This window comes from Oryzias melastigma, linkage group LG23 (assembly GCF_002922805.2).
Source record: "Oryzias melastigma strain HK-1 linkage group LG23, ASM292280v2, whole genome shotgun sequence".
Taxonomy (NCBI): domain Eukaryota; kingdom Metazoa; phylum Chordata; class Actinopteri; order Beloniformes; family Adrianichthyidae; genus Oryzias; species Oryzias melastigma.
In genome coordinates, this window is record NC_050534.1 from 20,043,598 (window position 1) to 20,068,651 (window position 25,054).

General features: G+C 39.2%; 1 protein-coding gene across 4 annotated transcripts in view; it reads right to left on the reverse strand.

Moving 5' to 3' along the window:
- Positions 1–22,294, reverse strand: part of usp6nl (USP6 N-terminal like) — a 61,725-nt gene extending 39,431 nt beyond the window's left edge. The window contains exons 1-3 of one of the 4 annotated variants that reach the window (XM_024285934.2): positions 22,188–22,294; positions 21,262–21,510; positions 12,479–12,585 (exon numbers count right to left, since the gene is read on the reverse strand). In XM_024285934.2, the coding sequence (XP_024141702.1) occupies positions 12,479–12,482 (4 nt within the window). In that variant the 5' untranslated portion in view covers positions 12,483–12,585; positions 21,262–21,510; positions 22,188–22,294. Of the gene's footprint in view, positions 1–12,478; positions 12,586–20,439; positions 20,612–21,261; positions 21,550–22,187 lie in introns of those variants that run through there. The other 3 variants (XM_024285942.2, XM_024285962.2, XM_024285951.2) reach the window with 3 other exon arrangements.
- Positions 22,295–25,054: the final 2,760 nt, after the last annotated feature.

Below are 25,054 nucleotides of genomic sequence, written 5' to 3' on the forward strand. Positions count from 1 at the left end.
TTCCCAAACAGACAAATGTTCTGCTTCTCCTGGAGGGCGTTTCACTTTGGCCACTAGGTGGCAATCATGCTATAGCATTACAGAAGAAGAAGAAGACAGAATGAGCAAAAAACTTTGTTTGAGACCAGAAACGGTTACTTTAAAAATATTTCCTTAAAAGAGTTTGGAAAATTCATACCTGTGAGTTCAGAAAAGAGGTTAATTCAGTCAGCAATGTATGTTTAGGTCGACAGAGCGTTAGCATTAGCAATCCTATGGGATATCCCATTAAACGTTAGCATCAAGCTAGCAGAGTTTCGATCTCTTGTTTTATGGATGGATTATTGATCTATTAAGCTTAGATTGATTCAGATCGATTATTCAATTTTTTCAACCCAATTCTAGTCGTTGTTCCATTGACGTCATTGATAACGCACAGATATCTGTTTAAATAGATCTATTTACATTTATATGCTTTTGTATTATTTGCGTTTGTGGTAATGCTGTTAACAAGAAAGAAGATGATAAAGTTCTTTATGCGATGACAAAGCCTCATCGTTATTGTATCAAAGCACTTAAAAAAACAGATGCAAATCCACAAACATAATAAATCGTCAAAGCGACATGTCATCGCATTAGCGTTATCGAAGTGTTAGCGGTCAACTAAGGGTGAATATCCCCGGATCACACGCTCCAAGTCGTCTTCACTCTACGCAAGTGAACAGATGAACTTCATTTGCATAATCAGCTACCAGGTGACACGCCCACCACACCAGTGTAAACAAAGTAATAATAAACTGCAGTCAGGAAGACAGTTTTGGCACCTACAGTGGTCACAAAAGGATCCACAGAGCTGCACTCCGTCAGAAATATCCTCAAACATCTGAACAACAAACATTTCCTCCAAACAGAGAATAAAGCTTCACATTCACACAGATTTGGAAGTGTCAGAGCAGCTCTGCTGTTCTTCAAGCTCTTTCTCTTCACAGCTTCACAGACTGACTTTCCACGTTCCTGACGTGTCTGAATCCCCAGCAGAAAACCCGGTTGCCGCATCGCTGGACTCTGTTGCTATGCACCCGACCTGCTGTTGCTAGGCTGTGACCCCCACCAATCCAGGTTAAAGTTTGGCCTCCACCCCTGAGGTCCAAACAGGATCTTCTAACATGCTGAAGGGAGTTGGACGCAACGATGCAGATGTTTCTGAATCATTACGTTTGCTAGAAGACTCAACAAAAGCGAGACAGTTAAAAATTTGACTATTTTTCTTGTATCAAACCAAAACATTTCTGGGTCTGACTTTTCATCCGTTCCATCATTTCAAGAAGCTAAACTCCTGTAATGTAATAAAGTCGGCCGTCCTTCAAGCTCAGCTGTAATCTCACTAAGAGCCTGTTTGTGGCTTTTATCTTCATCTTCCTCACAAATCAATGCTCCTCCATGAAAACGTTTGTTTGGTCCAGAAGAATCTCGGAGCTGTAAGGTGAGATAAACGCGAGCTTTGAGGGGGGTGGGGCCACCCGCACAGATATGGATCGAGCCAATTATTGGGGGGGACCTCCAGACGTTCAAAGGTTTTCACAGAAACAGAGGATCAATGAACACACAGAGCTTCCTTTAACTCCTGTGAGGTTGAAAAAGGAGAGATGCTGCTTCGTCTTTATGATGACACCCCCCCCCTTCAGCTGTCACTCAGGCTGATCCTCCAATCAGCAACTCAAATGTATTTTCTTTATCTCAGTCTGCTGAACTAAAATGCAGATAAAGAAACATTTTATTTAACAATCATTTCCTCACAAAAATCCAGATCTGAGCTGCAATAATCAAATCTCCACCTGGAGCATCTCATGTAATGGTCGTAATTAAGCCTCTGAACAGCTGTTCTCTGGTGCTGCAGGCTTGTTCAAACTGCAGACTTTTTTTACTTGATGTTGATTGTGTTGTTTTGGAGATGCCTAATAAGGTTTGTTGCTTTGTCATTACCTAATTTCAAAACATCAAACTTGTCCAGTTTTCTTTTGCATTACTTTTCTCATCGACTAATGTATCTTCTTGCCATGTTCTGCTACAATTTACGGCAATAAAATGCTGTGATCTGCAGGAGAGAGAATTTTATTAGAGTATTTATCTATAATAACAAGCTTGAAGTAAATGTATACGCTGATAAAAGAATAAAATATACATCCAATTCCAGATCAAGATTCAACATCCGATTTCTGAGACAGGTGATCAGATCGAGACATCCCTATTAATTATTTTTACTTTTATTGTTGTTAACTACAGTTTTAATGCTCTAATCCTTTTGACATTAAATGATTCTTATTGGATAGTAAAACAACACTGTTCATGTCGGGTTTCAGGGTCGAAATCCTTCTGAACAGACGGAAGGTGGAGCGGACCGGGCGTGACGCGGCCGCCTCTGTGGTCCTAATGGCAGCATTCTGCAGGACTGATTGAATTAGGACAGCTGCTGATTGCTGGGCGCATTGATTAACGCCGCCTGCAGCGCTTCAGCGCGTCGCCACGCTCGCAGCGGTGCAGCTGAATACCAACCAGAGCTTCAGAGTACACGAGCTTCCTCTGTTCAACGTGAGGATGGAAATGGAGAATCTAAAGATCCAATCCGGTCTTAATATCTAACAAATGAATTTTCTGAACAACAAAGGAGTCAAACTGATCATTTCACAGTAGATGAAGGTCAGATTCCCTCCAAAATCTGCCTTTTTGACAACAAAAGTCGGATTACATTTCAAGACATGTTTCTGTTTTTGCAGCGGGAATAATCCATCAACAGCAGAGAGCTCCAACATCCATCGGAAACCCAGGAAATCCCAAACTTTGGAGTTTTCGTTAAGCTGGAGGGGATTCCCCTCTGCCCCTCTGCCCCCCCCCCCACGTCCTCACTTCCTGTTCTTCCCGGTTCATCCCTCTGGTTTGGCCCGGAGCCTCGGCGGGTGAGAGAACGGGAAAGAAAACACGCTGGAACAACATCAGCGCTCTGCCTCTCGCTTCCTGTCAGCTCGCTCCGTGTCGTTTCCTGTTTTACACCAACGGCTCTTCGGCCAATCAGAGTCCAGGCAGAGTTCAAATGTCCTTCAGGGCCTGGTGAGGCTTTTCCAGGAACGCGTGACCTTGTTCTTATCCCGCTTTCTGCAGCGTGGAGTCAAAGCGACAACATTGATGGCGTTGGGAGCGAAGGTTCCTTCGTTGTGTTTGTATGGAATCAATGGCGTGCCATCAAGCTCTGCTGACTTCTCCGTGTTTATCGACGTCCACTCTGGAGCACAATGCTTCTATTTAGTGCTTTTCCAGGACGACAAACACAAAAACAGGAAAACAAACCACTTCACACGGCGAGAGCTGCATGAAAGAAGAAATCAATCAGAGCGGCTGCAGCCAACAATGCGAAGCTGCAGAGGACTGGAGATGTAAGAGGAGACAAGCCCCTCCCCCATCCACGCTCACCGCAGTCCTCCATCACCCAGCAGGTTGTCAGGGCTTTGGGGGGCCGAGATGTTCTTGTTCAGGTTTTATTCTGTTTTCCCTTCTGATAGGAAGATGCTGCAATGATGAGGATACGATTTCACGAAACATGAAGACAACCCGTTTTCATGGACATCCCTTGAGGTGGTCGTACAAGCAAGAAAACACCTGCGATGAGTTTCTCCCATGGTCTAGACAACCCAAAAACCCACAATTGTTTTTATACCAACAACTTCATCAGACTTACTTCTAAATTAAACAAAGACTTCATTTTCTTTATCTAAAAATACCAAATACTGACCTTAAACACAGAACACGTGCTAAAAAATCCTATAAACCATTAAAACAACCGACTTATGAGCTCCTTTTTCATTCCAAGGTAATCGATTAAAACCATACACAACTAAAAGACTCCAAGGATAACGACATCACAGAGGAAACGTGGGTAAATGTGTGTCTGTAAAGCAAAAAAAAACACACATCAAAGCAGAAGAATAAAACAGCAAAGCTGTCTGTGTTCAACCAGATCCCATTTGTCTGATGTTCACACATCCAGCATTGATGGACTCAACTTTCTGGGAGGGCCGCTCATACAAACAGCAGAGCTGCTGCCTTCTCCATGGCAACAGAGTACAGTGAGGCCACGCAAAGGCGACAAAACACATTTTCTGTTTTCTGTGGAGGAGAGGCGAACGGGGGGAGGAGAGCATCTCAGTGGGGAGTAATTTGGTGCAATTATCAAGTTTGAAAAACACAGATTTTCTGGTGAAAGTTTCCCTCAAATTCTGGACATGAAAGCTGTTCTGCTGTGATTTAGTCAAATCCCAAACCTTTGGTCTGAAACATCAAAGCTGGCCTGTTTATCTGTGACTTCATTAGGGGTTTGGAAACTTACAAACAAGTTCTTCAAAGTTTGAGTAAAAATGGTCAGAAAGGATGAATAAATAGAGACCCAAACATCTCTATTTATTCGGCCCATCAAACTAGGGCTGGGTTGATGTCATTTTTTCTGTCTTAAACCGATAACCGATATGTCCCCTGCAACTGTGTCTGATATTTGGTGGTATCGATATTTAAGTTTCTACAATAACACCAAGTTTAGCTTTACTTTTCGTTTCTTTATAAAAAATTCACAACTTTTCTTTAACTATACAATAGAGCTGCAACGATTAGTCGACTAATTGATGATTAATCGACTATTAAAATAGTCGATTAGTCGTTACTTTATATTATATGGAGTCAGAGTGTAGTAAAGTTCAAAGTTATAACAACATTCTGCTAAATTTTTGGCTATTTTGGAGTTTAGCTAATATTTGAGCTACATGCTAGCTGTTTTGGCTAACTTAGGCTTTTTTCAGTTTTTAGGCTAATTTGGCATTTACCTAATATTTTAGCTAGCTATCATCTTAAGTGTTTTTAGCTTTCAATTTCATTTTTTTTTTTGTTAGTTTAAAGCTTACGATGGTTAAGACGTGTGCTTTACATCAAGTGTGCCCATGACCCGATTAGTCGATTAATTGGGAAATATAATCGATTAGTCGACTATTAAAATAATCGTTTGTGGCAGCACTACTGTACAATCACAATATATTTGACCTTTTAACATACACCAATAGGTGTCATAGGAACAATATCATTTTAAAACGATATCTGAAAACATTTACTGACTATTGGACATAACTGTAAAACATAAGCTTTCTAATGCCAGAGATTTATGAGGAACAAGTATCCACGTCAAAAATCAAGTGTATCTGAAAACTGATACTGATAAACTCAAAATTTGCAAATATTGGCCAATATTGATACTGGCACAGATATATAATCCATTCCTAACTCAAACCTACAATGGTGCATTAGGGTCACAAAACAAAAAAAAAATAATAACATTACGAGATTTAAACGTTTAATCTGAATGTTTATTGATAATCTTACAAATAGAAGCTCCTTTGTTTGATTTACGGTTAATTCATTGATGGGCCACAGGATCTCTGCAGTTCCCGTTGATGAAGTCATCGATATCTCCACAGCTTCCACTTCCAGTTATTTCTTTCTACACGAAAGACGAGATCTCCAAGTCTGTGTGAAGCTTCCATCTGTAGAGGCTCCGTTTTGTGCATTTTCTTATGCTAAAAATAAATTGATTTGTCATCAAAAGGTTAAGAACTTTTTTGTTTTTGAAACCTTCAGAAAATAATGCTTCACTAAATACCCCACGTCTTTTATACTTGAGCACGGCTCAGATTAACACACAATTTTGTTGTTTTTTCACATCAATTCATGACTTTTTTTCTCCTAAATGTATCTTTTTTCTTGTAAATTTGTCTTCTTTTATCGTAAATGGTTGGTTGATTTTTTTTTATCATAAATTCATGTCTTCTTTTGTCAAAAATGTAATTTTTTTCTCGTAATTTGTTTTGCTTTAAATTAGTCTTTTTTTTCTTGTAAATTTGTCTTTTTTCCACGTAAATGTATGTTTTTTTCTATTAAATTTACGACATTTCAAGTCATAAATTTACAACTTTTAAAAAGTACATTTAAAAGAAAAACAGTCGAATTTAGTCAATGACTTTTTAAGTCGTAAATATACAATTTTATTCAGATAATTTAAGTTACGACATTTTCCTTCAAAATTTAAAACACTTCAAGTCATAAATGTACAACGTTTAAAGACCTAAATTTACGAGAAAAAAAGTCAAATTTAGACAACTTACAGTAGCGAAAATAAGACTTCATTCTGGGAATTTAACAACTTTTTTCTTGTAAATTTACAACTTTAAAGCCGTAAATAAGAAAAAAAAACTTTTTTAGTTTGTAAACTGGTCCCAATAGTTGTAAAAATAAAAAAAAACAGGCAGCAGAACTGGCCACCACAGCCAGTGCATAACTGCAGGTTTTAACGTCGTGGACGGGATCTTTGAAAAAGTTCAGGTTTGTGACTCAGTAACGGTCATCGGCCGGACAAGGATGGCTCTGATAGTTTGTCTTTTTTTTGCTGTGCTAAAGTTAGCTTTGGCCTGTGAGGTGCTATAAGCTAGCAGGCAAAAGTATAAACGAACTAACTCAGAGGCAATTATCTAATGAGCTCCTGCTGCTCTGCAGAAACTATGTCTTGAAAACAACACAGACTTTTTTTTTAAACGTAAGCTAAAAACAAAATCATAACTATGGTTTTCAAGGAATAGAAAAAAATATAGTTGGAATGGAACTAAAATGCAGAAGTGATCTCTAAACTCCTCAGTCTTTTCCATCCACTTCTGCTATGTGGAAGCACTGAAAATCAGACGTGTTTATGATGAAACGAGAAAGCAGGAAGAAGCATCGTTCATGAAAACGGGGAGACAGAACCGCCGTTCCCTCAACACTCATACGGAATCTGAGGTATGAAGGTCGGGAGGAGCAGAGATGGAGCTCCAGGCGGGAAAAGCTTCATTAAAAATGTACGTCTGTTAGATGGAATGAGCTGTAAAACACTGGTACTCCTCTATGAAGCTAAAGTTCAGCTTCAAACATTCATAAGAAGGTGATGATGTTAAGGTGGAGGTAACGTTAGCTACCACAGAGTTTCTGTTTTTTAACATTCTGCAGCTGAAAACCTGCAGGCTCCTGATGTTTTTCAATTTAAGGTCATGAATAAAAAGCACTAATCCAGGAACACCATCACATATTAAGATAATGATTAAACTCTATTAGAGTTTATAATTCTGCTGGAGGATGTGTCCGGGGTAACGGTAAACCTCTGCACACGCAGCGGCCTGCAGTGATGATGTCACGCTTCAAACCGCCGCTGAGCCTCACTTCCTCTCAGAGACGTGGATCCGACTGCTTTGATGAGAACATTTCCAAATCTGGACATCCCATAATCCCCAATCTGCACTACAGAGGGAATCAAACCCTCGCCGTGGAGCAACAGAAACAAACCTGTTGGACCTGTAACAGTGAAGTGGAGCGGCTCTCCGCCCTCAGGTGCTTTCCCAACAAATTCCAATCTGCCTCACAAGCCGGCGGCGTGGAGGGATGAGGAGACGTGACATCATCTCCTGAGGATTTAGGGTAGGAACACAAACCAGAAGGAGACGGTTTCTGGGCGCCGTCAGGCCTCCCCTCACGTAACCCTCCAGCAGGAGTCCACGTGGAGCAGCAGCTTCACGCTCTGACAGCTCTGAATCAAGACTGCAGGTCTGGCAGGAAACCTGGAGGATAAGTTGAGCCTGCGAGCTGCAGGGCAGAGGTTAGCAGATGGAGAGCAGATGAGGCTTTTGGGAAGACGATAATGACGACGCCGCGCCGGGGACGGGCAGATGAAGGGCAGGTGCACCGACTGCCTTCAGACTGCGGCGACCCAAAAACCTATTTTTGCAGCTGAGGAGCCAAATTATGCCAGACGGGATCTCAGTGTCTTAAAGACCCACTGCAGTGAAAATGACATTTTAACGCATCCTTGATGGTGGAGGGCATTTAAAAAGAAAATTAGGCTAAAAAACTATTTTTGAAATTTGAATTACTGTAAATCTGGACCAGATAAAAAATAAAGTGTCAAAAAGATCATATTTGTGATGTAGAAAATGAGCTGGGCGGGCCGCAGCCTCTTGTTCAGCCTCATTCTGTAGATGAAAACTGGAAAAAGAAAGTCTAAATATGCCAAAGAGCTAACATAAAGCCAAAATACGAGCTAAACTCAAAATTAGCCAAAAACTTCAGTTGTGTCCGGATTCCCCCCTAATCCATGACTACTAAGAAACTATACAGTGCGCTGGATTTTAAAGGTAATTCTGACACGATGCTCACTACTTTTCTTTATTTTTCTAAAAACCGAAAATGACGTCATCGATTTCACAAAGTGAAAATCTAATATAAACCAACATTTCACTGCGTTTATTTATGACTCCACTGTGTTCTGATGGTGAAAATGTTGATGGCTTATTCAAGTTTTGCATTTAAACACGTTTTTTTTGTTTGAAATTGTTTGACTGCAAAGCATTGTGGTCTATATTCGCTAATCTAGTGACTATCAATGTACGCTAGTGTCTCGCAAAGGCTTCTGGGGAGTTTCGAGTGCACTCGATTTGGAATTAGTAGATTCAAACAGCACTAGAAAATGGCAAACGGGGGTTCGGACAAAAACTTTTAAAAAATCTAATTCAGATAGCATAATGTTAGAATATTAGCTAAACTCCAAATTTGGCTAAAGAACTAAAACAAAAAGTGTAATTTTGAGAAATAGCTCAAATAATGCAAAAAATGTAGCTAGACTCAAATTAGTAAAAAAAAAAAAAAGCTGGAAAAGGGTCTAAATTAGCCAGAAATAGCTAGCATAATGCTAAAATAAACTCAAAATGTGCCTAAAGAACTTAAAAAGAAGTTTAATTTTGAGAAATATCTTGTATAATGCTAAAAATGTAGCTGAACTCCAACTTAGTAAAAAAGAAAAAAAAACTGGAAAAGGGTCTAAATTAGCCAAAAACAGCTAGCACGTGGCTAAAATAATAGCTAATTCCAAATTACCCCCAAAACAGTAGAAACTGAACATTTTAGAGTTTGAACGGTGTCTCTATAATTGCAGTTTCTCATTCATTTCCCATGAGGCATATTTTGCTTAATACTTCAAAAACTACAAAGTTTATAAATACCAAAAGTACAGGCAGTAATGTCCCGAATAAACTGAATGTTTTGATACCAAGATCGATGAAAGTGTGACTGAGTTTTTATGTGTTGAAAAAGGAGAATCACTTTAGTGTGAATGCTGTTGAACAATCACACAATTTAGCTTAAATTCCAAAAAAGGAGTTTGTCCAAATATACACCTCTTGTGTCAGAGGATCCATAACCTCGTATTTAAACAGAGACACATCAGGCCTTCAGCTCTCATCTGTTTGCTCGGCTGCTGGACAAGTTAAAAAGAACGTATTTCTCCGTAAAGTCGGAGCTTCTTTATTCTCGGCCTGCGATCGTCCTTCACCCACGATCAAACTCGCTGCTTTCTCTTCCTCATTTCCCATCAATCTCTTCTTCACGCTTACGGTTCTGCTGTGGGTCCATTTCCTGCTCCGCCGCGGCTCAGAGAGGGAACAACATTGTGTTATTGTGTGTCATAATGACTGTGGGCTGTTGACAAACGGCTTCTTCTGGTCACAGATCGCATTATTGGTGGCGTTTCAGCCGCCTGCAGCGCAGCAGTATCTAATAATCCCCACGGAGCAGATGTGGAGGTAATAACTAATCTCACTTCTGAAGCTTTCATATCCACACGTTGCTGCTGAGCAGCAGAAAGAGGTTCTGGTGTGCAGAAGCAGCTTTTTGTCGGGTTTTTCTGGCTTTTGTCCGACAGCTGGCGGTGAAGTGGTTCTGGCTGTTCCAGACTCAGCTGGACGGCTTCATGCTTCGGTTCAGAACAGTTCACTTCAGCAGTTCGCAGGTCTTTTAAGGTCGGGTCAGTTTGCTGCTGCACAAATGCAGAATCCCATCAGAGCAGCTGAAGTGTTCAGCCGCGTTCAGAACATCAGAGACCACAAAGTCCGGTCCGATAGTGGAAGAGTCAGAACATACGGTGAGAATTCTGGTCCTTGTTATCATTTGAGCACCAAAAACACACAAAAAAATCATTTTTCACCTTTTTTTAAAAAAAATATTGAGTTTGTTTATTAATAAAAAAATCAAACAAGTTATTTCAAGTGGAAAAAGATTAAACTTTTACCAAAAATAATTAATTTTTACATTAAAAAAAGCTTCTTTTTGAACTAAAAGTCCTCCATTGATACAACAGGTGTGAAAGTTCACCTGATCTGCAAATGAACTCTGGTGCAGTTCACTACAGAGTGAATGCAGACGGACTTTCAAACCAACCAAACGAACATTTTTTATTGAATTTCTGTGTTTTATGAAGACAAATCTAATGAAGAGGATCAACTGGATGCCAAGGATCAGCCGGAGGTTTTACTTTTGGTTGTACTTCCCTTCAGCTACAACTACAACCGTGCTTTGGCGAGGACTGGCAGAGTATTCAAGATATCATGCCGCCGCCTGAATTCTTTTTAATCGTTGATGTGGTTACGAGTGTAGACGGCGGCTGTCAGGCATACGGAGTAACCCAGTTTTTATGGTCGGCCGCCATCTGGAGACATTTACACATCGTCCACTCAGCTGCTGCCGCCGGCGATTCCAAGCGTGAACAACTCAAGATGTGAGAAAAGTCGACCGGTCGTCGTAAAATTTTAACTTTATTTATTAAAAGCTTCGTGGCCACAGTGCAGAGTGTAAAAATGTGACACAGCCACGGCCACCTGCTGCATTTCCTGAACTGACATTTATGCCGCCGTGCGGTGGCCTTTTGGGGCATGTGACCGTAACCTCTGCTGTAAGCAGAGACTCCAGCTGGACCGTTTGCTCTCAAGAGGTGTAGCTCCAAACAAATAAATAAAAGTCAATCAAAGCGAGCCCAGTGGACCCTCCTGGCCCAAACGCTCCTCAAGAACAGGTTCAAATCTGACTTTAAGGCGACTAATATCACCAAACATAAATCCACTGTTAAGGATCGACCATATTCTGAGGTTTTTATGAATTTTCATGAAGTCAGAAGCTGTTTTTAAGAAATAAAATCAATCAAAACACAGATTTTCATCTGTTTCTTTGTCTGTTTTCCTCCTTTGAGACCAACGTGGAAATAAAAGCATCAAACGGTGGTTTTGGTTCAGTCGATGCAGGTAGAGGACTCTGGGGAAATCATGTTTACGTCTTTAAATAATTCAGTCTTAATTCATCTGTGTTACTGTCAGAGGAAACATCTCCAGATCCCAAACGGATCTTTAAACCTTCACCGCCGCTGTGGCTCCTCCCCCTCTGCTCAGAGATCCTCCTACAAGTCGTCCCATCCGGACAGAGTCGTCCGTCCTCGTTTAGGGACTGAAGCCCCGCCCCTCTCCAGGCCTGCGGCTCAGCTGTGTGTTGTCAGGGGGGTAATTAGGGTAATTAGCTAAGGGTATCAACACCGAGTCTTTCAAAGGCTGAGATAAATAATGGAGGACCTAAAAAGGTTTCCTGTCAGAGCGCCTGCTGCGGGTCACCTTACAAACGCACAACTTCCTGTGATTTAATCTGGATTATGAGGTTCTGAAATTACCTTCAAATGTAAAATAATGAAGCTCTGAGGCGGTTTGGGTTTGATTTTGTGACTTTATGATCCTAAAACACTATTGTTTCCTTCACATGATCTACACACACGTTTGGGTGTCTGAAGAAAAAGCAGCGACGGGGTTAAACGCTCGCCGCTCCCCTTCAGCAGCTGCCTAATCCAACCGTCTTCTAGTAAACGCTTAATGAGGTTTCCGTGGTAACCCACTCCCAACCCTCCAGTGTAAAGATTTACAACCTGACCGAGTTAACCCCGCGGAGGGGGGAGGGGACGGCCCCGCCTCCGCCCGGATCTTCACGACGAGCGGCGGACCAGGATGAAGAGAGTCTAGTGCTGACGGAACTACTTCCTGTTCAAATCCAGGAGACTGAACTTTGGTTCGGATCAGAAACATCTGAAGGTGAATGTCATTAATGAAAAAGAAGCTTTTCCTAAAACATCACATTTCATTACATAAATGAACTTTTGTGATCTTCCTGCAGCAGGAAGTCACATGACCACCAACCATCAACGATTACTGATCGATATAATAATTTTAACCTCCAACCTGCAGGGGGCGACGTGGTCCTAATCTAAACGTGAAATTATTCAAACCAACACCAAAACAGAGAAAACAACAAAGTCAACCACAAATAAACAGAACATCTTTTAAACTGGATCAGTACACGGTTCTGATGGTTCTGCCTCCACTGCAGATACCAATCATCCACACAAACATTCTCCTCCTCCCATCATGCTTTGCAGCATAAGTGATAGGTTGGAAGGTGAGAGCTGGGATCCTCTTCATCTCTAAAGCTTTCAACCATCATCATCAAATCCAACTACAAATCCAAACCACGTCTGAACACGTCTCTTCCAAACGATCAGAACCAAAGGCGGAGCAGGACTTACTCATGGTGGGGGTCCGGGCGTAGGGGGCGGGATGAGGCCCGGCCGGGGCGAGGCTTTGGACGGCTGAGCTTGTTCTCCACTGTGTGGCTCTTAGAGGAACTCATGTCCTGAGGAGATGAAAGAATCAAGTCACCAAAACACGAAGAGCCAAAAGATCTGATGAGAGAACATCCACCAGAACGCCGATCATCAGAGGTTCTCAGAGGATTCTGGAGCTGTGACGTCATCCATGAAACAGCTCCAACCAAATGAGGTCAGTTCAGCCGCCATGTTGGAGCCAGACGCCGTCAGAGAGTAGTGATTCGAGTTAGTTAGAGTCATCGTTTCTATGGCGGTCAGTCTCACCGATCAGGCTGCGTTCTAACCGACCGCGTCGACTCACATTCAAGTGGACAATATTAATGAAAAGTCGACGTAAAGGTAACTCGAATTTCAGCTTCTGCATTCAGAACGCCCCGTCGTTAGCTCTACGTACAAATAAGGACTTTCATTGATCACGTGCTGAAAGTTCAACAATCTTCACGTTAAATGATGAGAGTGAACTTTGACCAATCAGGGATCGGATTCAGATGAAACATCCTTTTCAAAACACACAAGTGCCAACACCAGGGCTGCCACGATTAGTCGACTAATCGACTATTAAAATAGTCTAAAACTAATTTAATAGTTAATTAGTTGTTATTTTAGATTATATGGAGTCAGAGTGTAGTAAAGTTCAAAGTTTATAACGGCATTATGCTAGCTATACGGACTATTTTGGTATGTATTAAGGTTTTGTAGAGTGTTTTGGAGTTTAGCTAATATTTCAGCTGGCTGTCAGCTTCAGCGTTTTCAGCTATTAGAGTCAGAGTTTTCAGCAATTTCAGCTATCAGTTTCAGCATCTTCAGCGGCCAAATTCAGCTTAAAGTATTCTCACTAGCATTATCGCAGATAATGCTATAAATCTAGTTTTTAGTTAGTTTAAAGCTAATGAAAAATGTCTGCTTTACGTCCTGTTAGCACACAACCCGATTAGTCGACTAATCATAAATAATAATCGGTGATCAGTCGACTATTAAAGTCATCGTTTGTGGCAGCCCTAGTTAACACAAAGGAAAAATATTTCTTTGTCCGGCCAGATTTATATGACACCAAGACGGCCATTTATAGGAACAGAGCTGTAAAAACACAAAGTCTGGATCAAGATTTGTGGGATTTGCACCAATTTGACGGAGCGGACGAGTGCAAGTAAACAGTAAATAACAGTAAATAAACAAAAGAAGAATCCTGCTCCCTGCCGCTACCTGATTATTAAGCGCTGATCCAGTATGAACTCTACCAGCTGAATGTGCGTTCGTGAAGCCGCGTACAGCGCGTTCTTGAACGACACACGTTTAATGAAAGGGTGTACGTGAGCACGGATGTGTCAAAGGTGAATAACAGAAAATTCAAATAGCAACGTGTTGTAGAATATCATAAAAATGTTCAAATATATATTTTTAACATTTGTGTTTTTAAGAAATTGTATAACTTATAAACAAAACTCAGATACTACGGGCACCTTCAGGGGCTAAATCTTTGCTTTTAATGTTTTTGAAATAAACAGTTAAGGTTGGAGACTTGTTTGTATTATTGTAGGATTTGATGTTAATAAATTCACTTTAACAGCAGATGAATAACTGGCCTAAATATCGGCTATCCAGACTTCCAAAAATATTGGCATCGTTTCGCCCTTGAATAAAACCTTATCAGTTGATCCCTTGAACACCCTCCGTGCGACCGGCCTCTAGGCACCTATAGACTTTTCATTGAGAGCGGTTCCTTGAACGCAGCTTTAGAACCCTTGCTCTAAAAGTTCCTCAAACCAGATCTTCTAGGAGAACCAAACATAATTATCTAATCTTTAAATGAGATAACCTCCCAGCAGTTCGCAGATCCCCCGGATGTGGTCAGAGGGAGGTTATTTTCTCCTACGAACAAACATGACGGGTGTTGTCACTGCAGGTCAAAGGTGGAGGCCCCAGCTGATAAAGGCGGTAAAGATTCTGTGAATTCCATCCCACTACTGTCAGTAAACAACGCTTACACTCGGACAGGAATAACCGGGAAGGGTTGTGATCTCACTGACCAAAATGACAGTAATCTGCCGTAATAGAGGCTGCTGGGGCCTGAGCAGAAGACTGCAGGATGCGGACGGGAAAATAGAGGGTTGTGTCGGCGTTGCCATGAGCACCAACGCTGCAGCGGAGACGATCCTGCAGAGCGACGAGCTAAAGCAGCACCGCTCAGCAGAAAGAGACTTAAAGAGGGGGTGGGGGGTGGGGGGGGCACAAATACGCAGCAGAGAATCACTGAGTCCAGATTTATTCACACTAAACAGGAAGTGAGCATCTGCAGGGACTTTAAAACAGGCTTTTTAAAGGGAAAATATACTTTTTTACATGATTTTTAAGGAACTTTGAATGTATTTTAACAGGAAAATCTGTCATTTTTTATTAATTTATGTTTTCTGGAGTTTATTTTAGCAAATTAATATTCAAACATAAAAAATGGTAAATTAATGTAAAAACAAGCATCTTTTTGAAGTTCTATGTAAACAAACACACATTTTTATATTAAATTAGCAATAACTTTTATTTTCAGGTAGATTTGTAAACATTAAGGATATTTAGATATGTGGCATTACCACAGGTAAGATGCATTGTGAGTGCTGTGAACTGAATGTGGATGATGAAGATGCTGGAACTGATAGCTAACGGAAAATGCTAAAGTTGAAAGCGGAAAATGCTGCGCCCGAAAGCTTGTTAAAATATTGCCTAAAAGCCAAATTAGTAAAAAAATACAAAAAAAAAAGAAAACTGGAAAAATGTATAATTTTGCGAAAAAAGCTGACATTTTGTTAAACTATTAGCCAAACTCAAAATTAGCCTAAAAACTGGAAAAAAAATCAAAATTAGCTAAAAGAGAAAGCACGATGCTGAAAAATTAGCTAAAGTCAAATTATCCCCCCCCCCAAAAAAATGGGGAAAAAAATCTAATTATGCCAAAACAGCTAGCATGATGCTAAAATATAAGCTAAGCTCCAAATTAGCCTAAAAAACTGGAAAAATGTCTAAATTAGCCAGAAGAGCTAGCATGATAATAAAATATTAGCTAAGCTTCAAATGATAATAAACAACTGGAAAATACTCTAAATTAGCAAAGACAGCTAGCATAATGCTAAAATATAAGCTAAACTCCAAATTAGCTAAAAAAAATGGTAAAACGTTTAAATTAAAAAAACAGCTAGCATGATGCTAAAACATTCGGTAAATCCAAATTATCCTAAAAAAAAAGGGAAAATTAGACGATCGCCATCAACACTTTTCCGCGTCTAATAATGAGGCATGCTGGGAGTTTTCCCCCTCTTGAAAATCATCTCAATCTTCACGGGAAATTAACTTTTTCTCCCCAGCAGCAGCTGAACAAGCCGTATCTAGCAGCAGGAATGCTCTCCTCGCTTCGCCGCGGCCCTCGCCACTCGGAGATCTAACGTCTTAGCTTTAAGGTTACGACCCGGGATTACAGCCACCATATGGTCACATCTGCCCGAGCTGAGGCGGCCAGTTAGCAGCCGTGGGGCCGATCGTGGTCGGAGGTCTTCAGACGCCGACCTGCCCGTATCAGGAGACGCAGACTCCAGATGTTTCTCAGGAAATCTGAGGATCTAGACCCCAAATTCGGACTAAAATTTGGAGCACAGACGAGTGAAAATGTTTTAATGCTTGTACGGTTTTAGATTTCTATCAGTGAAACCAGGAGGTGGAGGAATCATAGTGTGGATCTGTGGGTGAACGTGAGTTTGTGGAGTTCTTTAGGATGACAGTGAAAGTACCTGAAGATATGGGATGAACACTAAATGGAGATGGGGAAGTGGGCGGGGCTATCCAAGGTGAACAAACCTTTTTGCTTCAAGAAACGTCTGAAGATGGGAGGACATCTCCCATGTTTCTTCAAACATTCCTCTCACTTCAACGGCGTTCTCCACACAAACCGCCGCGCTCCATAAATGTGTTAGAGTGTCAGAGGAGCAGAAGCTGCAGCACAAACACATGTGAAACCAGAGCTGTGTTGTTGCCGTGTGCAGCTGAGTGTGTGCGACTGCAGTGACGGCGGGCTTCATAGTAACTGGTTAAACACGTCCCAGGTGCGGGAACCTGACGCAACGCGAGCGGCGCCCGACGCGGCGTCGGAGCAGCTGGCTGCAGATTCTGTCAGCCGCTCCACGTCAGCCTCCGCGCACGGCTGCTCTCCAAACTGATGCAGGGTCGGGGCCGATGCTGACTCCTCCCCTTTGTCCATCACACACGTGGTGTGTGTGTGTGTGTGTGTGGGGGGGGTCAGCATCTGTTGCTGTTTTGTGCTGCAGCTCTGAAGCATTTAAAGCAGAAAATGAGCCAACAGAGAAAAGCAGCTGCTGCACAAAACTGCAACTGTGCACTTATGTGCACGTGTGTGAGGGTGTGTGTGTGTTTGGGTGCATTCTGTGCGTGGACGTGTGTGCATTTGTGTGTGTGGGGGTGTGTGTGGTGGTGGGGGGGGTGTTTGTGTGTGCGTCTGTGTGTTCTTCTGTGTGAATGAAATTGTGTGTGTATGTGTGTGTGTGTCTGCACGTCTGAATTTGTGCATTCGTATGCATACGTGTGTTCGTGTGCATTTCTGTGTGTGCGTCGGTGTGCAATTGTGTGTGTTTGTGTGCAATTAAGTGTGTGTGTGTGCATGCAGGTGTGTGCAATTGTGTGTTTGTGTGCAATTGTGTGTGTGTGTTTGTGTATATGCATGTGTGCAATCATGTGTGTATTTATGTGCAATTATACGTGCGCAATTGTTTGTATGTTTGTATGCAAATCTGTGTTTGTGTGCATGCAGGTGTGTACAATTGTGTGTGTTTGTGCAAATTCTGTGTTTATGTACATGTGTGTGCATACATATGTTTGTGTTACTTGTGTGCATTTCTCTGTATTGGTGTGAGTTTGGGTGTGTGTGTGTGTGTGTGTGTGTGTGTGTGTGTGTGTGTGTGTTGGAGCAGCATCTGGCGTGTGAGCTAAACTCCTTCTTTGCTGTCAGAGTTTCTGCTGCTGTTCTTTGAAATCCTTATCAGATTTTTTTTTTACAATAAACATAAAAAATAACTAAAATAAATCAAAAATATAAAATATTTTAGATAAAACTGATGATCCATTTAGTCAAATCAATGAAAATAAAGAACGGACAAGCAGGAATGTTTTTGCTAAATCAACGTCTTTGTGAAACATATTTTATGCCTAAAATAAATTCACCAAAGTTCAATAACTTTCCCTCCTTTGGTCACATTTGAACATTTCTGTTCCGTTTTCTAACCATCCCTCATAGTGACCATAAACTCAGATCGGCGACGGATCGCTTTGATGACGTGATTTAACGAAATTTTAAAACATTTTATTCACATTCAGCTAAAACGTTAAAAGTCGGTAAATTTGAAGTTATTATGTTTTCTCATCTCATTTAAATGAAAATGAAGAGAAATCCAATGCATCTGTTGGCATGGCAACCACACTGTTGAATAATTTTAATGATTTTTTGTCAGTGATCAGATTGGTGGTCAATCTGTGTTTTCATTTCGTGTCAAAAAGAAGAAAAGTTCATTTTGTGGCAGATTGAAATTTAAACTCACTGTGTGCATCAATGGGGGAATAGAAACTGGATCTTCTGATGCATCAAGACCAGACCTTTTGAAACAAACATGCACATGAGAGGTGCATGCTGGGATATGAAGTGCTAAGTGTTGGCAGTTTAAACTGGAGAACCACAAATTCATCTGAACTCTCTGCTCCAAAGAGTTGAGCTTTTATTTTGAAAAAACAGAGCAGAGGTTTGAGAACTTGATTTATTATGTTTAAAAATGTTTTAATATTTTTGTTTCAGATATTTTTGATAAATAATGTGCTGTTTTTTGTGTGTGCAGACTCAGTGTCATTTTTTTACTTCTTAGACTAGGGCTGCCACGATTAGTTGATTAATCGACTATTAAAATAGTCGACGACTAATTTAATAGTCGATTAGTCGTTACTTTGTATTATATGGAGTCAGAGTGTAGTAAAGTTGACAGTTATGATGTCATTCTGTTACCTTTTTGGACTATTTCGGCATTTATTAAGGTTTTTTTTAAGGCTATTTTGGAGTTTAGCTAATATTTGAGCTATATGCTAACTGTTTTGGCTAACTTAGACTTTTTTTGTTTTTTTAGGCTATTTTGGAGTTTAAGATTTGAGCTACATGCTAGTTATTTTGGCTAATTTAGACTTTTTTTTAGGCTAATTGGTATTTACCTAATATTTTAGCTAGCTATCAGCTTCAGTAATTTTAGCTTTCAATTTCAATTTTTTTTTCAAGTCAGTTTAAAGCTAATGATGGTTAAGATGTTTGCTTTACATCCAGTGTGTCCATGACTCGATTAGTCGACTAATCGGAAAAATGAATCGATGATTAGTCGACTATTAAAATAATCGTTTGTGGCTGCACTATCTCAGAGATAAAATAAACATTTAAGGCGGTAAAAACAAACTGGCTTATTTTTTTTTTGTTTGTTTGTTTTTGTAGTTATTCTCACGGATGTTTCAGAGCTTTATTGCTACGATTAAATGTTGCGTGAAGCTGTAACGGATTGGTGGTTTTATGCTAAAAGGATTTTCCCTCTGCAGAAAACCAACACTTCACCTTAGGTACCAAACAGCAGCAAAACCAGATGTTTGTGGGACTAAACTGGTGCTAAAACCAGGCAGAATTTACACAAAAAATAAATTAATAAACATTCTTGCTTGTCTAGTGACTGAAAAATAACTGAAAATCTGTATCTAAAAGCGTCATCCAAATGTCACAGGAAATGAGGTAAAGCGGGCGGCCTCGCGCTCAGAGATCTTTAAAATACCAGCACGTATAAAGGTCAGCAGCAGGTTTTTGTGTCTAAAATGTTGAAAACAGCTCTGGAGCGGCCTGACCTTTAACCCAACAATGCCGCAGACGAGATCAGTTACAGGCGTGCTCCCTGACCGACCCCTGAAACTTTTATGAGGCTCGGCGTCTGACGCCGGAGCTTCAGAGGTCAAAAAGTCTGCGTAATTTCATCTCTACCGGCGTGTTCAGTCTTGTTCCCTCCAAACGAGAGCTTGCAGAAAGAAACGTCTAAAGAAGCTCGTAGGAGACCGTCACAATAAAAGCTCGTCTCCGCAGCACCTGTCCTGCGTTTGCTGGTTCTGTTCCTGTCTTAGCTGCAGGATCAGTCAATGTCTGGAGGAACGGCGACCTGCCTTTCGCAGGAATGCTGATCCCAACTTCTGACAGATATCTTTGTTTTACATCAGAGCTGGGGAAGGGCTGATCCCTGAAAAGCAGCAGCAGCGACACGATGGCTCTAAATAAGAGCTGATAACACAAATAGTCGGACCCATCAAATCGAAAAACAACTAAGATATAAGTCAAGACTGAAGTAATTCAAGCACACAGTTCAGTTGAATACTAATGGTTAATTTCCTCTGGTTCTTCCGTTCAAAATAAAAGCCTGACAATAGTCTCTGCCTGGGAAAAACCTGCTCCTGTTTTACATTTGTAAAGACCTTGACTTCTTTAAGCCGCATTATCCTGAAGTGGGATAGGGAGGATTGAAAGGCATGCAGCTGTCAAGAAAACAACACCACTGTGCCGATTTCATACGGAAGTTTTCACAATAAAAGTTCACTATCTAAATAAAAACTCAAACACGTCGTAAATTATCTTATAATACATACTGAATTTCAAAATATATATATTTTTCCTTTGTTTATGACACATTTGACTCTAAAATAGTTTAGTTTTGAGTATAGTTCATTTTTTGTCTGTTTTCAAGCAACTTTTAGTGTAAAACCAAACGTTTTTGTTTTACTTTGAAAGGAAAAATCTTAACATCCGGTGCTAGCATTTTATTTACCTTCACGTACCTCTCGCAGTAGGTACCTGTCCCCCCTCTTTCGTGAGGTTAAAATAGTCACCTAGAGGCCAACACGACCAAACATGTTGCCATGGAGACGGGTGTTCTTGAAAAGCCGCCAAAACCCCCAAAATTCCACCTTTTTAATGAGTAAAAAGACTGATTAATTTAACGCTCCGAAAGCAGCCGAACAGAGCTCATCAAAATGAGTGACAGGAAGCGAGAACCAATCAGATTGTCGGAGAGGGGAACTGGGGCTCTCTGATTGGTGGGTTCTTCCGTATTGACTCCGTTGCGGGAGGCAGCCGGAGGAGTTCGGACGTGTTAAGACGGAGGAATTTAGCCGAGGCACAACCGGAAAGAGTAAACATAACCATCAAAACGGTGTTATTTACATTATCGTCAACATTACTGCGCTTCATTTTGTAATTTATTTTTTTATTTGGGATGTCAATTAATTATAAAGTCGCTTTTATGACCTAAATATTTTAATAGGAACGGTTTACATCTCAGGATGAAACCGGAAGTGCAAAGCTTTAACCCTTCTAACTTAACAGTAGGGGTTTGTCTGTGTAGGCCTCGGTGAATACAAATAAGCGCAAAGTTTCAAACATAAAACTCGTTTTTTAATTCTCGTTTTGGGGGTTTAAACCCACCGATACGAATCAGAAAAAGAAAGCAAACGGCCCGCCGACTCCCCGCCTTTAACTTTGAAAATCCACCGTTAGTGGCCGCCGTCATTCAGCCTCGCGGCACTGATGCGTTTCTGCAGCTCGACAACTTTCCTGCCGCTTCAAACCTCCAAACCCGGCGGCGGCTCACCTTAGTCTCGGTTAGCTCGGTCCTCCCGCCTCGCACGGATCAAATCCCGGCCGAGCAGCCGCGCGGAGAGCCCATCGTCCCGTTCCAGGAAGTCCGGAGCGCCGCTGAAAGTCCGGGTGGGAGAAAGCCGAGCGACGATCCCAGCCAGGTGCGCCGCCCGCCGGGCTGATCTGAGCTCACCGGCTGGATGCGGCCGCTGGGGGCCGACCGCAAACATCCCCGCCACACAAAGTGTCCTGTTACCGGTTCCTGCCGGGTCAACCACAATCCAACAAAGACCTGTTATAAATTCAACTTTACTTAAACCCATTTCAGGTCTAAAATAATAATGAAAAATAATATTTAATGTCTAGAAAGTAATTTAAAGAGTTTATTCCTTTGAGGTTTCAGGTTTCTTATCTCTGCATCAAAAACCAGCATGTCGTGTTTACAACAACACAGATTAGGACTAATAGTACATTATTTCAACACAATCACTGATTTAAAATCAGTTCCTTAAGATTAATCCATGTTTAAACTCAACTTTTAACACATGTTATCTATAAACTAAAACCAAACTGGCAGAAAACTATCAGAATAAATTCCTAAAAGCTACATTTATTTAATTAAAAAATACTATTCATGCTTTTTAGTGTTTCAAATAATGCTATATAATAAAAATAAGCAAAACTAAATTAATTACAGAGGTAGTTTTGATAAAAAAAAAAATGTAAAAACTAACTTTAGATTTTCATTCTTTTTTTTACCCAAGTAAACTACTATTAAAAATTCAATAGATAGAAGATTTTTGTGTTTCAAACGTAAAAAAATCTGTTTTAGCCCAAAAAAGTTACATTTGCGTTACCTCAAATCCTAAAAACGTGATATTTTGCCAAATTTCAGTCCACTTTTAAGTAAACAAAAACCAAATGAATACCTTTACTCACCAAAATCATAAATTCCGACGACATAAATTGGAAAATATTACTTTTTTAGTCTGAATTAACGTGCTGGAAATGTTTAAATTCGTTTTTATTTAGTTTAATGTTTACTAACATCCGGTCTGGTTTTTGTCTTGTTTTTTAACAGCATCTATAGCGACACTTTATCGCCATCTGGTGTTCAGGGGTGGAATGGCAACACAGCAGCAAATTCACATTTACTATATTTGATTGACATTTTCTAGTACTCTATTCAAAATATCAACCTTTTTAGGCTGATCTTTTGATCAAAAAATGATAAATTAATAATAGGCATTATATTACTTGATAGAAATTTATACAAAATGACAAACTTGATTTTCATTTAGATATTTTAGATTTTGCTTTAAAATATGAGATTCAATTTATTTCAGGGTTGATTAATTTGTTATATTTCAGCTGCTTTGTTTTAATGTAAGCCTAAAACAGGAAATAGATTTGAAAGCAGCTGCAGTAATGAATATAAAAGGATCCGTCTGATCTCAATGATCCATCCATGGTGTGTTTTTATTTATCTTTTCGCTTCAAATTTCTAGGCTTCTTTAATATACTAGAGTGAACTTATTAGAGACAGAAATGTTTCATTTAATTTGGTTTTTTTGAAGGAAACAAAAGTGAGATTCGCAGTGTGAGTGAGGCTGATCGTGTACAGAAGCCCCAAAAGACCAAACTTTAAAACATTTCAGTGTTAAAATACTTAGATATCCCACCTGAAAATAATTTTCCAGAATAACTCAAATTACATTTTTGTTTAACTCCACAAAAAGCTCTAAAGAAATGAATGAAAGTAAAGAATCCTGCTGCAGAAGAGGAGGACACTTTTAGAAAACTAAATGTGAAATAATTCTGGGTAAAACTGAGAAAAGAGATTGAAATCTGTTAAGACACACGTATAAACAAATCTTTTATGTTTTAGCTCAAAGTTTTTTTTTTTAATAAATTAACAAAACTATATGAAAAAGTTAATTGAAAGACTGTATCATGAATAAAACAAAATCAAATTTTTTCTGTTTTTTTTTTTTTAAATAAAAGTAGACCTTTGATTTTGGTGACATAAAACACAACTTTTAACCGTATAAAAAGTTTTAAAAAATTATTAAAATTCTCTGTAAATCGATCATCTAGAATTAGTCAAGATTATTTCAAATAATTTCAAGCTTACAATACAATCAAAACAGCTTTATTGGTGTTTCCCCCACAATCATTTACTATTCTATATCGAACCTTTTTCTAGAGTCAATATTGTGATAAAATGTGAACATTATTAAAATTATAAGTAGTTTGGCCTGAAAAGAAACAATGTTTTATTGTTTCACTTGTGACTAAAAAAGAAAATAATCTGTATCAAACAGAAAAAAATGTGTGTAAATGGAACAAAAATATTAGAATCTATTTTAAACTCAAATCATTTATTTATCTGACAGTTTGTTTTGATCAAAAATGTAAAAATTTAAAATTTCTTTAGATTTGTTTCCTGTCAGCTTCCAGGATATTTTTCAACACCAAAACCTTAAAATAAATCTCTCATTTCAACTTTAATCAAATACTTTAAAGTCTTACATGATTAAAATGTGATCAATAGTAACATATAATTTATTAAAACACCAACATTTCTTATTTTATTTTGACCTGAAGGCTAAACGCAGAGCATTTTTGTAGCCACTAGATGGCAGCAGAGCATCAGTTTGAAGGTCAGGCTCCAGAACTCGAAGAATCCTTCTTCCAGGAGGACCTCTGATCAACATTTCATCACCTGCTCATCAGTCAGGCTTCACCTGAAATCTCAGGTGAGTTTTCCTTCTGATGCTGCCTTAAACTGAGATGATCTTCTAAGAAAAGGTGAGGATCAGAAGGAAGTGGACAAACTTTTCTTTATTTGAGTGGAGATGAAACTGGAGTGACTCTGGATCAAAGTGGGTTTTGACAGCAGAACCTGTGAGTTTGTTTTTAGTTTCACCACCTGCAGATAAAATGTTTAAGTTTTTCCAAAGAAAGCAGCAACAAAGTTTCTTAACTCTTAAAATTGTTTCAAAGTTTTCCTGATATTTTAGTGGATATTTGTTTAAAACTGCAAAGAAAAATATTTAGTGTCTGATAATGTACTTTTCTGATGTGACGTTTGATTTAAAAGTTTTATTTTTATTCAAAAAGTCACCAAAAAGTGAAAGTTATTTATTTCCCCTTTAAAAAAATCTTAACCAGAATAATTGTAATTTTTACAATTCATTTGATTTTTTTTCCCAAAACATTTTTTTAAAATAAAAGCTGAAAGTTATATTTACTTTATTTTTTAAGCCTTCATTTAAATCATTTTACCACTGATTTTATTTTTTTTCTGTAAATAAAAGAAATAAATGTTTAAATATAAAAAGTGTGGATTTGGGGATTCCCTCACAGTTTCATCGACTTTTTCTTTCCTCCTTGTTTTTTTTTAAATAATTTCACAAACATAATTTTAATTTTATGTTTTATTTCAGTTTTGTCTTAAAAAAACATTTTTTCAAAATAAATCTAAAAGTGATTTTTTTCAACCTTCATCTAAATCCCTTTTTAACTGATTTTAATTTGGAGAAAAAAATATTTCAACAAAAACTAAAAGAAAAAAGAAAATAAGCATTTAAAAGTGCCCACCAATCAGGTTTTAGTTTTTTTTTATTCTCCGTATTTTAAAAATAAGACACTTGGAAATTTATAAATTCAGTTTTTATACCAAAAGCATTTTTTTTTTCAAATAAAAAAACGTTTTTTTCCTCTTTTAAATATTAAAGTTAATCTAAATCCCCTTTCCTCTAGTTTTATTTGGGAAACTTTATTTGAACAAAAATAAATAAATA